A 12,675-nucleotide genomic window follows, 5' to 3' on the forward strand; every position below is an offset into this window, starting at 1 on the left:
TGGTCATCAGGGTAGCCAGTGGCCAATCCTAAAGCAAAGAACAGCTCTCAAAGCCCCTCAACTGCCCACACTCTGTCATAACTGAACCCACAGAGTCTAATGGCTACTCAGACGTCTCATGTTGAAACTATGCTTGGAATGTTTGATAGCAACATGCATTTATTTTTAGGCAAAAAAATGCTCCTAAGCTAACCCTATGGCCCTGTAGCAGGCCGTATTTGGCAAGGACTGCCTTGTAGTTGTTTATTAAAGAAGCCCAGAACTTTCTCAAGTCCAAGGTAGCTGCTAAGAGAACTCAATGCACTGTGAGCGTCTATTTTTATGGTCAAAGCTCGTTCCCTTTGAATCTCTGGAATGTTTCTGTGCAGCAGGTAAGAGCTGCTCACCTTCCCCAGCTTTGGCTCAATCTCCCCTAAAAAGGTTTACAGCTCCTTTCTGTGGGTTGTCCCTGAGTTGTGAATTAATGGAAGTTAAAAAGGAAAGGGAAAGTTTTTCTCAAAATGGTTAAGGCCCTTCAAACTGGTCTAGGTATTCCCTTTCACCCCACCAGTAGACATAGTACTGGGTGACTTCAGACCTGACATCTCTGAAAAAGACATCTTGATACAGACCATTCTGTTTTTCAGAAAGTCAAATCCTACCAGACTTGGCAGCATAGCTCAAATTATTTTAAAAAAAAACAAAACAAAAAAAAAACCTGCCTCACAATCCTGGTGATGTTTACCGTCTGGATACCTTCCAAGACTGGTTAGCAGACAGCCTGTAAGAAGGGTTGATTCATCAGACTGCCGTTGAACAAGCTTGGCAAGCTGACTGCTTCCAGACATTTTGAATTCTGAAGCTGAGTTTATTTCATAGGCCAAAACTGGAAGATCATACAAACCTAATAACATTTAAAAATAACAAAAACAACAACTGACTCTTCCAAATACAAGTCATGCCAGTAACAGGCAAAGAAGCACTTGGGCCCCAACCAGTCTGGCTCAGTGGATAGAGCCTGCAGACCGAAGGGTCCCAAGTTCGATTCTGGTCAAGGGCATGTACCTTGGTTAGGGGCACATCCCCAGTTAGGGAGTGTGCAGGAGGCAGCTGATCAATGTTTCTAACTTTCTATCCCTCACCCTTCCTCTCTGTAAAAAAATCAATAAAATATATATATTTAAAAAACACACACACACACTTGGTAAAAGCATTTAATATTTTTACCAGACACTGAGTCTAATGCTCATTTCTTTAAAGAAGGGGGAATAGCCGAAACCGGTTTGGCTCAGTGGTAGAGCGTCAGTCTGCGGACTGAAGGGTCCCGGGTTCGATTTCGGTCAAGGGCATGTACATTGGTTGCGGGCACATCCCCGGTAGGGGGTGTGCAAGAGGCAGCTGGTCGATGTTTCTCATCGACATTTCTAGCTCTCTATCCCCCTCTCCTCCTCTCTGTAAAAAAAAAAAAAAAAAAAAATTATATATTATATATTTTAAAAAAAAAGAAGGGGGAATAAAAAGGGGGGAAATGGTTTATGTACTGTCAGAGTTGGAGTAGGAAGAAAGTGAATTTTTAAAAAATATTTTATTGATTTTTCACAGAGAGGAAGGGGGAGGGATGAGAGTTAGATAGAGAGTTAGAAACATCGATGAGAGAGATACATCGACCAGCTGCCTCCTGCACACCCCCCATCGGGGATGTGCCTGCAACCTAGGTACATGCCTTTGACTGGGCTCGAACCCGGGACCTTTCAGTCCGCAGACCGACGCTCTAGCCATTGAGCCAAACCGGTTTCGGCGGAAGTGGATTTTTAAAAAAATGTTATCATGCAATGAACTGTGCTGGGATTTGCTGGAAACTTGCATTCTTTTTGTCAGTGTTTGTGAAAGCAGGCAAAAGATGCAGGCACATTTTGCCCTGCTATTGAGAAGTCACATAGCTGAGATTCCAATTCAAAATGCCTAGAGAGAAAACACACGTCCCAGCCACAAAACCAACAGCAGCTTTCACAGTGTATTCTCCTTTTTCTTTTCCCTCTCTCATGTGCAAATACACACTCCTAGTCGATAAAACTGACTGGCCCAAGTCCTATGTCAGGAACAGGAGTCCCTGGTCCCCCTACCCAGTATGCATGAGAGTATTTTCCTGAGACCAGTTAGCAGCATAAAATTTCTGTCCAGTGAAACCAACATTCCACCATTAGAGATGCCTCCCTCTGGTTCAAAGGCACTCCTCTCAAAACAGTAAGTAAGCAACTCAGTTTCTATGGTAATATCAACCAAATACCTCTCATTCATACACCCAGATTTAGACAGATAGAACACTAACGTGTGACTGTTCACACATTGGCATACTAAGGCTTTGACTTCCAGCACTGCCCTTCGAGCTTGGTAAAGGAACGCCTACCATTTCAACAATGCAAGCTGAAGAAACAACCTCCACGACCTAAGTTGTTGAATCACTTTCAAACTTCCTTCTGAGATTTTTACTAACTTCAAACTGGCCTTCTTCAGGCATCAAAATGAAGCGTTATAGAAAGAAAGAAGGAAACAAGAAGGAAGGAAAGAAGAAAAGAAAGGAAGAAAGGCAACTTTTACTTCCTGCCACACCCCCATCCTGGATGGCTGCTAATTAAGACATTCTTTTTTAAAATATATTTTTATTGATTTCAGAGAGATAAGAAGGGGGGTATAAGAATAGAAACATCAATGATGAGAATCATTGATTGGCTGCCTTCTGCACACCCCTTACTAATGATTGAGTCCACATCACAGGCATGTGCCCTGACTGAAAATCGAACCCTGACCTCCTGGTTCATAGGTCAACCTTTCAACCACTGAACCACAGGGGCCAGACTAATTAAGACATTCTTAAGAGCTGAATCAGATTCATTACTACACAGGAGGTAAGATATGAAAACTCTTTACCTTAGGCTTTTTGAAAATTAAAAAACCAAATATGTTCCTTTTACACATGGAGAACAAGGAGTAAGGAGTGCTGCCTGCCTTCCCATCCACCTGGACTATGCCTTCCACCTACTTCAACAGCTCTCAGGGATGGGGAAAAGATTAAAAGAAAAACCCACTAGAAAGCCAGTGACAAACATCACTCAGCCCCACACCTCTGGGGAAGAAACTTTAAATAGCATAAAACAAACCACAGTGTCTTCTTTATTCCTACCAAAAGCTGTAGACACAAATGCTATTGTACTGCTAGTGCTCTAGCATCCCATTCAATCATTTCAACACCATCACAAATATTTCCCAAGATGACTTCACTGTTTTACATAGTAACTGCCACTTCCAACAATTTCTGCACCATTTGGATAGTTCCACTGGAAGACAAAGAATCTGTTCTACTCTGATATTTGGAAGAAAAACATTTAAATAAGCCTTTCTTAACTCTGCAGGAGAGCACTGCTTTCCTTTCAGAATTCAGGATTCCAATACCCAGATGGAGTAGCAGTATAGTTGATGCATGGAAGCAGCCAAACTTTAAGTGTATATGTGTAAGAAAGCTGGAGTCTTAAAAAGAAAAAGGTGCCCAGAGGCATGGCTCAGTGGTTGAGCTTCAATCTATGAATCAGGAGGTCATGATTCGATTTCCGGTCAGGGCACATCCCTGGGTGTGGGCTCCATCCCCAATGTGGGGTGTGCAGGAGGTAGCTCACCAATGATTCTCTCTCATCATTGATGTTTCTCTCTCTCTCTCTCCATCTTCCTTCCTCTCTAAAAAAAGAAAAAGGTGTATGGGGAACAAGTGCTAAAATTGCAATTCTTAAACTTACCATGTGGCCCTGGTTTCCTAAAAAATAAAAATAAAAAATCCTAGCCCTGACCAGTTTGCCTCAGTGGATAGAGAGTGCCGGCCTTCAGACTAAAAGGTCCCAGGTTCAATTCTGGTCTAGGGCATGTACCTTGTTTGTGGGCATATCCCTGGTAGGAGGTGTGCAAAAAGCAGCTGATCAATGTTTCTCTCTCATAGATGTTTCTAACTCTCTTTCCCTCTCCGTTCCTCTGTAAAAAAAAAATAAAATAAAATAAAAAAATCCTAACATTTGGAAGCAAAGATAAATCCCAGGTCAGCCAGCTATGAGCGACATGTTCAAGTCTGGTAGGATACTGGGCAAGCAAAATGGGCTGTGTATACCTGGGTATGTCACTCTGCCCTGAGTCCAGTGACAAAGTTTTTCCAAGGTGGCATGCACACATGGTAGAGTTTAAGCTTATCCACATTCTATATTAAACCTTGAATCACAATGAGAAAGTTATTCCCTTTGATTCTCTTGTAAACCTTCTGATTACTTCAAAGAGAAAGTCTCTGTTTGATAGCACCTCACCAATACCTACCTCTCTCTCTCTCTCTCTCTCTCTCTCTCTCTCTCTCTCTCTCTCTCATAAGTTTACTATTTTTTTATTTGTTGTTAATCCTCACCTGGATATTTTCTCCACTGAATTTTGGAAGGGCGAGAGGAAGAAAGACACAGAGAGAAATATGGATGTGAGAGAGGCATTAATTTGTTGCCTCCTATGCAGTGAGATCAAACTTGCAACCCAGGTAAGTCCGCAACTGGGAATCTAACCCTTTGATGCACAGCCACACCAGCCAGAGCACTGTCTGTCTGTCTGTCTGTCTGTCTCTCTCTCTCTCTCTCTGATTTCAGAAAGGAAGGGAAAGAAAGATAGACACATCAATGATGAAAGAGCAAGAGGATCTTTGATTCATTGATTGGCTGCATGCTACGCACCCCACAATGGAGATCAAGCCTGCAACCTGGGCATGTGCCCTGACCAGGAATCAAACCATGACCACTGAGCCTTGTCAGCTGGGCCTGCCAATCTCTTTTTAACAAAGGGAGCAGGCCTCTGGCTCAGAGCCTTCAGCAGGAATAATACCTAGCTAGAATTTAGCAACATTATTGTTTTCAGCCTGTTTATTTTTGCCATTTTTCTATTTATGGCCAGAGAAGCTGGGTTTTCCATTTACCACACTCACAACTTTCCCTTTTAAAACAAGTTTAAGAAAACAAATTTACTTAAAGCTACAAAGTATGTAAAACTGGGTAGGAAAAATCACAAATGATTGGTTTAGGAAAAACGCAGGTGGGGGTGGGACAACTGCTCTGGCTGAGCAACCACTGTCCCTTCTGCAAACAGAATGGTTCCTCACATTTGTGGGCATGAGGACTCATCCTGGGAAGGCAGGAGCCAATACAGAAACAAGGAGCAAATAGCAAATCCCAAGGAAGCTCAATCCACTCACTTTTAGATAACACTTCAATAAATTACATTTAAGAAAAAGGACGGAGTAACTGCTGCCCAGACTAAAGAGAAAGCAAGTAAGTTACACAACCAGATTTTTTAGACTTTCCACGGACATTCCAAATAGAGGCATCTGTTGTTTATGAGGGAAAGGAGATGGGGCAGGACATAGAACAACACACGCCACCCAGGCAAATGCCTCAGGGATTTTTATAAACTCAGGGACCACTACTTGGATAAAGCTTCCCAAACCCTGTGTCAGCACTCTTGCCAGTTAAATGTATGCAAAGATTCCACTTTCTGGAGGAGGCATGGTCCTTATCCTCCCAGCCAGTTGGTTAATTTCTCCTCCCAATCACAGAACTATTTAAACAGAGATTGGAATTTTAAGTTTTTTGTTTCTCTTGATTCACTGAACCTTACACTACTTGATACCTGGGATACTCATAAACCTTCTTCAAGAAAAGCAAGTGTTACTTGTCCACTTTCCGACACTTGAACAAATTCTGGTGCCTAGAATGCCAATACTGTAATACTAACTTTCCTTATATATGTGCTTTAATTTTTCCTGGAGACTCAAGCCACCCATGATATAAAGACTTCTTTCAAACCTCATGGATGAAGGGATTTGTATCTGTCCAAGTAGAAACTTCCGCCTACTTTTTTAGTAGGTCAGTGTTTCAGTTACCACTGCCATTGAATTACCAAATTGCTATCACTTGCCTCCTATTTCCATGAAAAAGAAAGGGGGGAAAGGCTTAAGGTAACAGGAATGCTTTTGTTATTCTGTAAAATAAATACATAAATAAAGGCAGCACATCACTAAGTGAAAGAAATAAGGATTAAAGCAAGGGGATCTAGAATATACTAATATCAGGGAAGAGATAAATATGTTGACAGGTTAGCTATTCAGAAAACTTCAAAGTTAGATATTTGCTAATTATTTTTGCTCTCCCCCACCCACAAATAAAACAGCTATGTATGTATGTATGTATGTATGTATGTATGTATTTATTTTTAAAGAACAATCCTTAGCCCTAGCTGGTTTGGATCACTGGATAGAGTGATGGCCTGCAGACTGAAGGGTTCCAGGTTCAATTCCGGTTAAGGCACGTACCTCGGTTGTAAGCTTGATCCCTGGCCCTAGTCAGAGCAAATGTAGGAAGCAACCAATTGATGTGTCTCTCATATCGATGCTTCTCTGCCTCTACCCTTCCCTTCCACTCTCTAAAAATCAATGGAAAAATATTCTCGGATGAGGATTACTAAAAATAAAAAATATAAAAATATATACTGTAGCTGAAACCGGTTTGGCTCAGTGGATAGAGCCTCGGCCTGCGGACTGAAGGGTCCCGGGTTCTATTCCGGTCAAGGGCATGTACCTTGGTTGCGGGCACATCCCCAGTAGGGGGTGTGCAAGAGGCAGCTGATCGATAACTCTCTCTCATCGATGTTTCTAACTCTCTATCTCTTTCCCTTCCTCTCTGTAAAAAAATCAATAAAAATATATTTTAAAAATATATATATACTGTAAAAAGAACAATCCTTAGATCTGGTCAAAGGCCTGTATAAGTTGCAGCACAGTATAAATCAATATTACAGCAAAAGCCTAGTGTTCACAGTCTCAAATTCCTTGAGCCTTCCCAAATCAATTCTTTTTTTGCTCCATTCTCTTTGCAGTCATCTGCTAAATAACATTGCCAGATAACCTACACCACTCATTCAGTTAACTCTGAAAATGGGCAGTGTCTGGCCAAAATCTGCCATGACTGTAGTATATGTTTAAATGGCAGAAACTCCCCACCCGAGGCTTAAGATTGGAAGCCTTGACTCTGCTGTCCTGACATCTGATTAAGAGGACATTTTGAGTGCAATCTTACATTTTAACTGACCTTCCTGACTGCATCTCAGGAGTTTAGCAGCAGCAGCACCTGAGTATTAAAACACCACCCTGATTTCCTGGGTTGTTTTCCTCCAAAACTTTCACCAAGCTTTCCCCACACAGCAGCCCACTCGAGGCCAGGCAATCGGCTGCCATTAAATAAAACCATTAGCACCAGTTTCCAACTGAAGAGTGAGTCAGCTCCTGCTGTAAAGTAGTCTCCTTATTGGTCTCTGAAGCTGGAACCAGGGAGGGTGTTTCAAAAGGCAGAGGGCAATCCTGGGTCCACATCCTGATCTACTGGAGATTAGATGAAGCAGCAGGCACCACTGCACAGCACCAACCAGATTTCAGCTCTCAACTGAATCAGTATGAGTGGCTACAAGGGACACTGAACTCCTAGGCCATCTTCCCACACCTCACCACTTCTGCAATAATCATAAAAGCCTTGTTCTAAAACACATCATGGGCCGAAACCGGTTTGGCTCAGCGGTAGAGCATCGGTCTGCGGACAGAAAGGTCCCAGGTTCGATTCCGGTCAAGGGCATGTACGTTGGTTGCGGGCACATCCCCAGTAGGGGGTGTGCAAGAGGCAGCTGGTCGATGTTTCTCTCTCATCGACATTTCTAGCTCTCTATCTCTCTCCCTTCCTCTCTGTGAAAAATCAATAAAATATATTTAAAAAAATAATAATAAAAAAAATAAAACACATCATGGGAGAAGGAAAATATATAGTGCTAGCAGCTGAATAGCTTCCCCTACCCCTCTTCCTGAAGGCAGAGTATACCTGCCCCCACTCCCCCAGTCTTATTTCTAAATGGCAACAGAGTTTGGTGGTGGTGGTTGTGTGTTTTGTTTTTCTGTAAGTATGTTATTCAATTTGGAAAACTGCAAAGGACATGTTAGTCTTATCCAGATTCTAGGAGGCAAGCAATTAGAATAATGGAACAAAATAACAGATGGTTTCTTTGGGGACTCCATCATCAACCTAAAAAAACACACAAAACACCTTCTTGGGCCCTAGCTGGTTTGGCTTAGTGGCGAGAGCATCAGCCTGCGGACTGAAGGGTTCCTGGTTCAATTCTGGTCAAGAGCACATGTGCAGGTTGCAGGCTCAATCCTTAGTAGGTGTTGTGCAGCAGGCAGCTAATCAATGATTCTCATCATTGATGTTTCTCTCTCTCTCCCTCACCCTTTCTCTCTGAAATCAATTTCTTGGAGAAAAACAAAACACCATCAGAACTTTCAAATAATTAACTCACATCTGATACAGCCTGAGCCAAAGGTCAAGATCTAAACACCAAAGCCCGGTAAACAGTGATGTTTCGGTGAACATGCAAGCTTAGCAAAGGCAGCATTTCCTCTTGCTGTGATAAGTTCTGGGGCAGCTGTCACGAGACCTCACCTATCTAGGAGAATAGGTGGTGACCAGGCTACACAAGTTCCAGCTTCAGAAACCAATTCCTTCTTTTAGAAACTGGAAGAGGGAACTGTAGCCCAGAACTATAATTGTTGGAGAACTTACTCAAAAATCAGACCTGTCCTTCCCCAGAACTTCTAGGGTGTCATAACTGTTGCATAACCTACTTATCAGGAAATGCTTTGGTTACAGAGATCCCTAGAAGTCAGAGCAAAGGTAAAAACTTTACGTAAAAATAAAAACCACAGAAGCCACAAACATCCTGTGACTTGGGCCAATCCTTGTTTAAGTCCTAGAAGAATTCAATTCCATACGATTTAAGAGCATACGGATGTCCTGGACACAGCCTTTTATTAGTATGCACAAGACATTTACAGAACTGCCATTCTCCCTGTGACTAGTGGCTCAGCCTTGAAGAGGCAAGAAGGCAATCTGTCATTCACTAAAGTAACACTGCAACATAGAAAAATCCAACTATCCTGTTTGGGTGTGTGGGGGTGGGGTGGGAGAGGGTCCTCTTAGAAAGAGAACAGCACAAACATGTGTACATATTCCTTCCCATTACTCTTTCTTTTTTCCCCCATAAAGGATCCCTACCCCATAATAGGAAAGTGCACAGCAATAAAGTAAATTTCCCCAAAAAAACAGCTCTCTGTAGATATTTGCTGTAGAAGGTATAAAGCAGGACGTACTGGAAACTGGCCCTTACTGAGAACCTAAAGCACTGGTATTACAACAGACTGAGCCACTCTTTCCTTCAACCTTGCCTGGTCACTGAGGATGGAAGGAGGGAAAATGACACACAGCAGCAAGGCCTTGGGGTTCTGGTGAGTCCTGGTCCACACCCAGCCTCACCCTGTGTGAAGGGAACCATTACCACAAAGGAGCATACACTACCTCCCAGAGAGGGAACTGAGCTAGCAAAAGGAGTCACTTGGGGAGCAGTGGAAGAAGGGAGGGAAAAGGAAGGTTTCCTTTCCTGCACTTCTCAAGCAACTGGAGCAAGAGAAGACAGATCTCAGACATTCTCCTAAACAACCCCATGGCTCTTTGTTCCCCTCCCAACTTTCCAGGTCTGTTGGCAACTCTTAATCTTTTCCAAGCTGGCAGTGCCTCAGGTAATAATTGTTCCAACTGCAGAAAAGATATCCAGTTCCCCTTAAAAAGCATTTCTATGTCAGATTATCTCAACCTGCACACTCTGAGGCAGGTGGGGCTACAGGTAAGGACGCCACCCCCATCACTGAGGAGGAAATTCAAGCGGAGGTTGGTAATTTACCCAAGGTTATGCTAGGCCCCACCCCAGGGAGGGCTTGGAACAGCTGCTCCCTTCACCCTTTCCCCTCCGGACCGGACTGCCTGCACGGAGCCCCAGAGCAGCGCGCGCACAAGCACGCGCGCACACACACACACACACACACACACACACACACACACACACATCTTTCCTCAGCTCAAATCCGAGTCTGCTTCCAAAGCCCCAGTACCACACACGTCCATCTTTGCTGGACTGGAAGAGAGCACTGCACTGAGATCAGGTCTTACCAAGACCATAGAATGGTTCAGTAACAAACCTGGGAAGAAAATGCAGACCTCCGGAACACATTCAATGCTTCCAACTCCACCCACCTCGGCACGCCCGCCTGCTCACACAGTGCTCTCAGCACACGCTCCAACCTTCTCTTACCTTTCACTTCCTTTATCTCCCTCTCGATCTGCGAGTGCCCCGTAAATTGCGTCCACACCCCAAAGTGCCCCGTAACACAGACCCAGCTTAGGAGCTCTTCGTGTGCCCCTCCCCCAACACAACTCTTCCTACTTTCCAACCTTCACAGCACACTCTTCCAGCCCGGAGCTGCACCGTCACACACACACACACACACACACACACACACCCCACACACACACAACGCCTTCCCGGTCTCTCCAGCACAGGACTCCTTCCCAGCGAGCCCTTCCTTTTCCTCACTGAGCTCCCCCCGCATCGGCCTTCCCGCAGCTCCTCCCCGCTCCCAGTCCCGGCTTCGCTGCACCTTCCACCTTCCACCAGTTCTCAGAAAGCTCTCCCAAAACAGTGCCAAATGCTCTCCATCCCCCTGCAGCCTCTCCCACCCGCAGCCTACCTCCCCCTTTCCCTTCAAAAGGGGGCACCAGAATAAACCTCACCCCCTTCAGGAACTTCTTGTTCACAGGTCCCTGCCCAGACCTCCCTCCCCCCACACCTCCCCACACCCCAGCCCAGGTCTCCACACCCTCTCCTTAGCCCCTCTCCTTCCCACGTCCTGACCCTGGTCCTCTTACTACTCTGGCTCCTCAATCCCTTCTCACTCTCCCACCCATCGTAGCCTCCGAGCCTTCGTCCCCTTCAGCACCCCCACCCTGCTGCTGCCACAACCAACCCCCTCCAACCTTCCCTCACTCCGAATGGCCCTCCGCCCTCCGGCTCCTCTCAGACTCCAACCCGTCCTGTCCGGACCCGCAAATTCGACTCCCCCGTCCCTCTTGGCGCCCGGCCCTTCCATGTCGCCTCAGACCCCAATTCCATTTGAGATTCTCCAATCACCTTCTTGGTTTCCCCAACTCCCCGCCCAACCTTCCAATTCCTTCATCGGCTCCCCGAGTCCTTTTCCTTAGACTTCCACATTCCCACTGGGCCGCCAATTGTTTTTTCAGAGTCCCAATTCTTGCTCAAGTTCTGCAATTCTTTTTCAGGACTCCAAACCCACCCCAGATCCTCCAATTCCCATCACAGACCCTCCAATCCCGTCCCAGGACCTCCAACCCCCTTCGCGGCCCCCTCCAGCCGGTCCGGCCCGCAGGCCGCGCACCTTGCGCTGCTGCTTCTCCCAGGCCGGGTCCAACAGCAGGTCCCGGTCCCAGTCGTCTTCCTGGGCCATGTAGTCGCCCATGCTACCCCCGCCGCCGGCGCCGTTGCTCCCGCTGCTGGGGCCGTACTGGTACGACTGGTTCGCCGCGTGGTAGTCCACCATTCCGCCGCCTCTCGCTCGCCCACCAGCCGGTCCGCTCCCGCCTCAGCTCCCGCCCCTCTGCCCGAGCTGCTGCCGCTGCCGCTGCCGCTGCCGCTACCGCCGCCGCCGCTTCAGCTGCTTCAGCCCGCCCTCGGCCCGCGCCTGCGCACTGCCCGCCACGCCTGCGCACCCGCCGCCGCCGCCCTCCCGCGCGCGCGCCTGCAGCCCTGGAAAGCGCTGGGACGCTCCGTCCTCGGGAATCTCCGCGCCTGCGCAGAGTCCACTTTCCCCACCGCCCCCAGGCTCCGGTAGCAGCCGCGCCCCTTCTCCCGCAGGAGCGCGCGAGCGCGGTCTCGTCTGTGGGCGGGACCCGTCGGGAATGATTCACCAGCCTCAGGCCTTAACCCGCTCGGCGGGATTGAAGTCCCACTCCGCAACACAAATTCAGCAAGTATTTATTAAACGCCTGCTGTGTGCCAGACCATGTTGTACGCATCAGCAGAAAACAAGATAGACAAAAATCCTTGCCTTCATGGAGCTACTTTTTAGTAAGGGAAAACAAAATTTTAAGATTACATGGTATGCCGGGACTGGTTTGGCTCAGTGGATAGAGCGTCGACTTGCGGACTGAAAGGTCCCGGTTCGATTCCGGTCAAGGGCATGTACCTTTGTTGCGGGCACATCCCCAGAGGGGGGTGTGCAAGAGGCAGCTGGTCGGTGTTTCTCTCTCATCGACGTTTCTAACTCTCTGTCCCTCTCAATTCCTCTCTGTATAAAATCAATAAAATATATTTTTAAAAAAAGATTATATAGTATATTCGAAGGTGAAACGTGTTATTGAGAAAAATCAAGCATGAGCGTAAATGTGAAGTAGTCAGGGTAGCCTTCGTGGAGAAGGACGTTTGAACAATAATGGGAAGGATTCATCAAATGGACAGTGGAGTTAGGTTAGGTAAACTGGAATAGACACTGGCTGACTGGGAAGGTAGAGGACTTTTTGGACTTCAACATTCACTGAACTCCTATATTGCCAAGCCCGGTTCTTGGGGGTGGGGTGATGGGCATGATAAGCGTGGCTAGTTCTCAAGTGGCTAACATGGTGGACAACAATAAATAAGTTAATGCATACAGATAAGTGACCTTGCCACATTAATAGGAATCTC

General features: G+C 46.1%; 1 protein-coding gene across 5 annotated transcripts in view; it reads right to left on the bottom strand.

Annotated features, from left to right (window-relative positions):
* The window catches only part of ACTN4 (actinin alpha 4), a 79,033-nt gene extending 67,372 nt beyond the window's left edge, over nt 1–11,661 (bottom strand). For 2 of the 5 annotated variants that reach the window (XM_045570912.1, XM_045570910.1), the window contains exon 1: nt 11,372–11,661. In XM_045570912.1, the coding sequence (XP_045426868.1) occupies nt 11,372–11,533 (162 nt within the window). In that variant the 5' untranslated portion in view covers nt 11,534–11,661. The remainder of the gene's footprint in view (nt 1–11,371) is intronic. The other 3 variants (XM_045570911.1, XM_045570909.1, XM_036408271.2) reach the window with 2 other exon arrangements.
* Between the last annotated feature and the right edge of the window lie 1,014 nt (nt 11,662–12,675).

This window comes from Pipistrellus kuhlii, unplaced genomic scaffold (genome assembly GCF_014108245.1).
Source record: "Pipistrellus kuhlii isolate mPipKuh1 unplaced genomic scaffold, mPipKuh1.p scaffold_m20_p_38, whole genome shotgun sequence".
NCBI classification, from domain to species: domain Eukaryota; kingdom Metazoa; phylum Chordata; class Mammalia; order Chiroptera; family Vespertilionidae; genus Pipistrellus; species Pipistrellus kuhlii.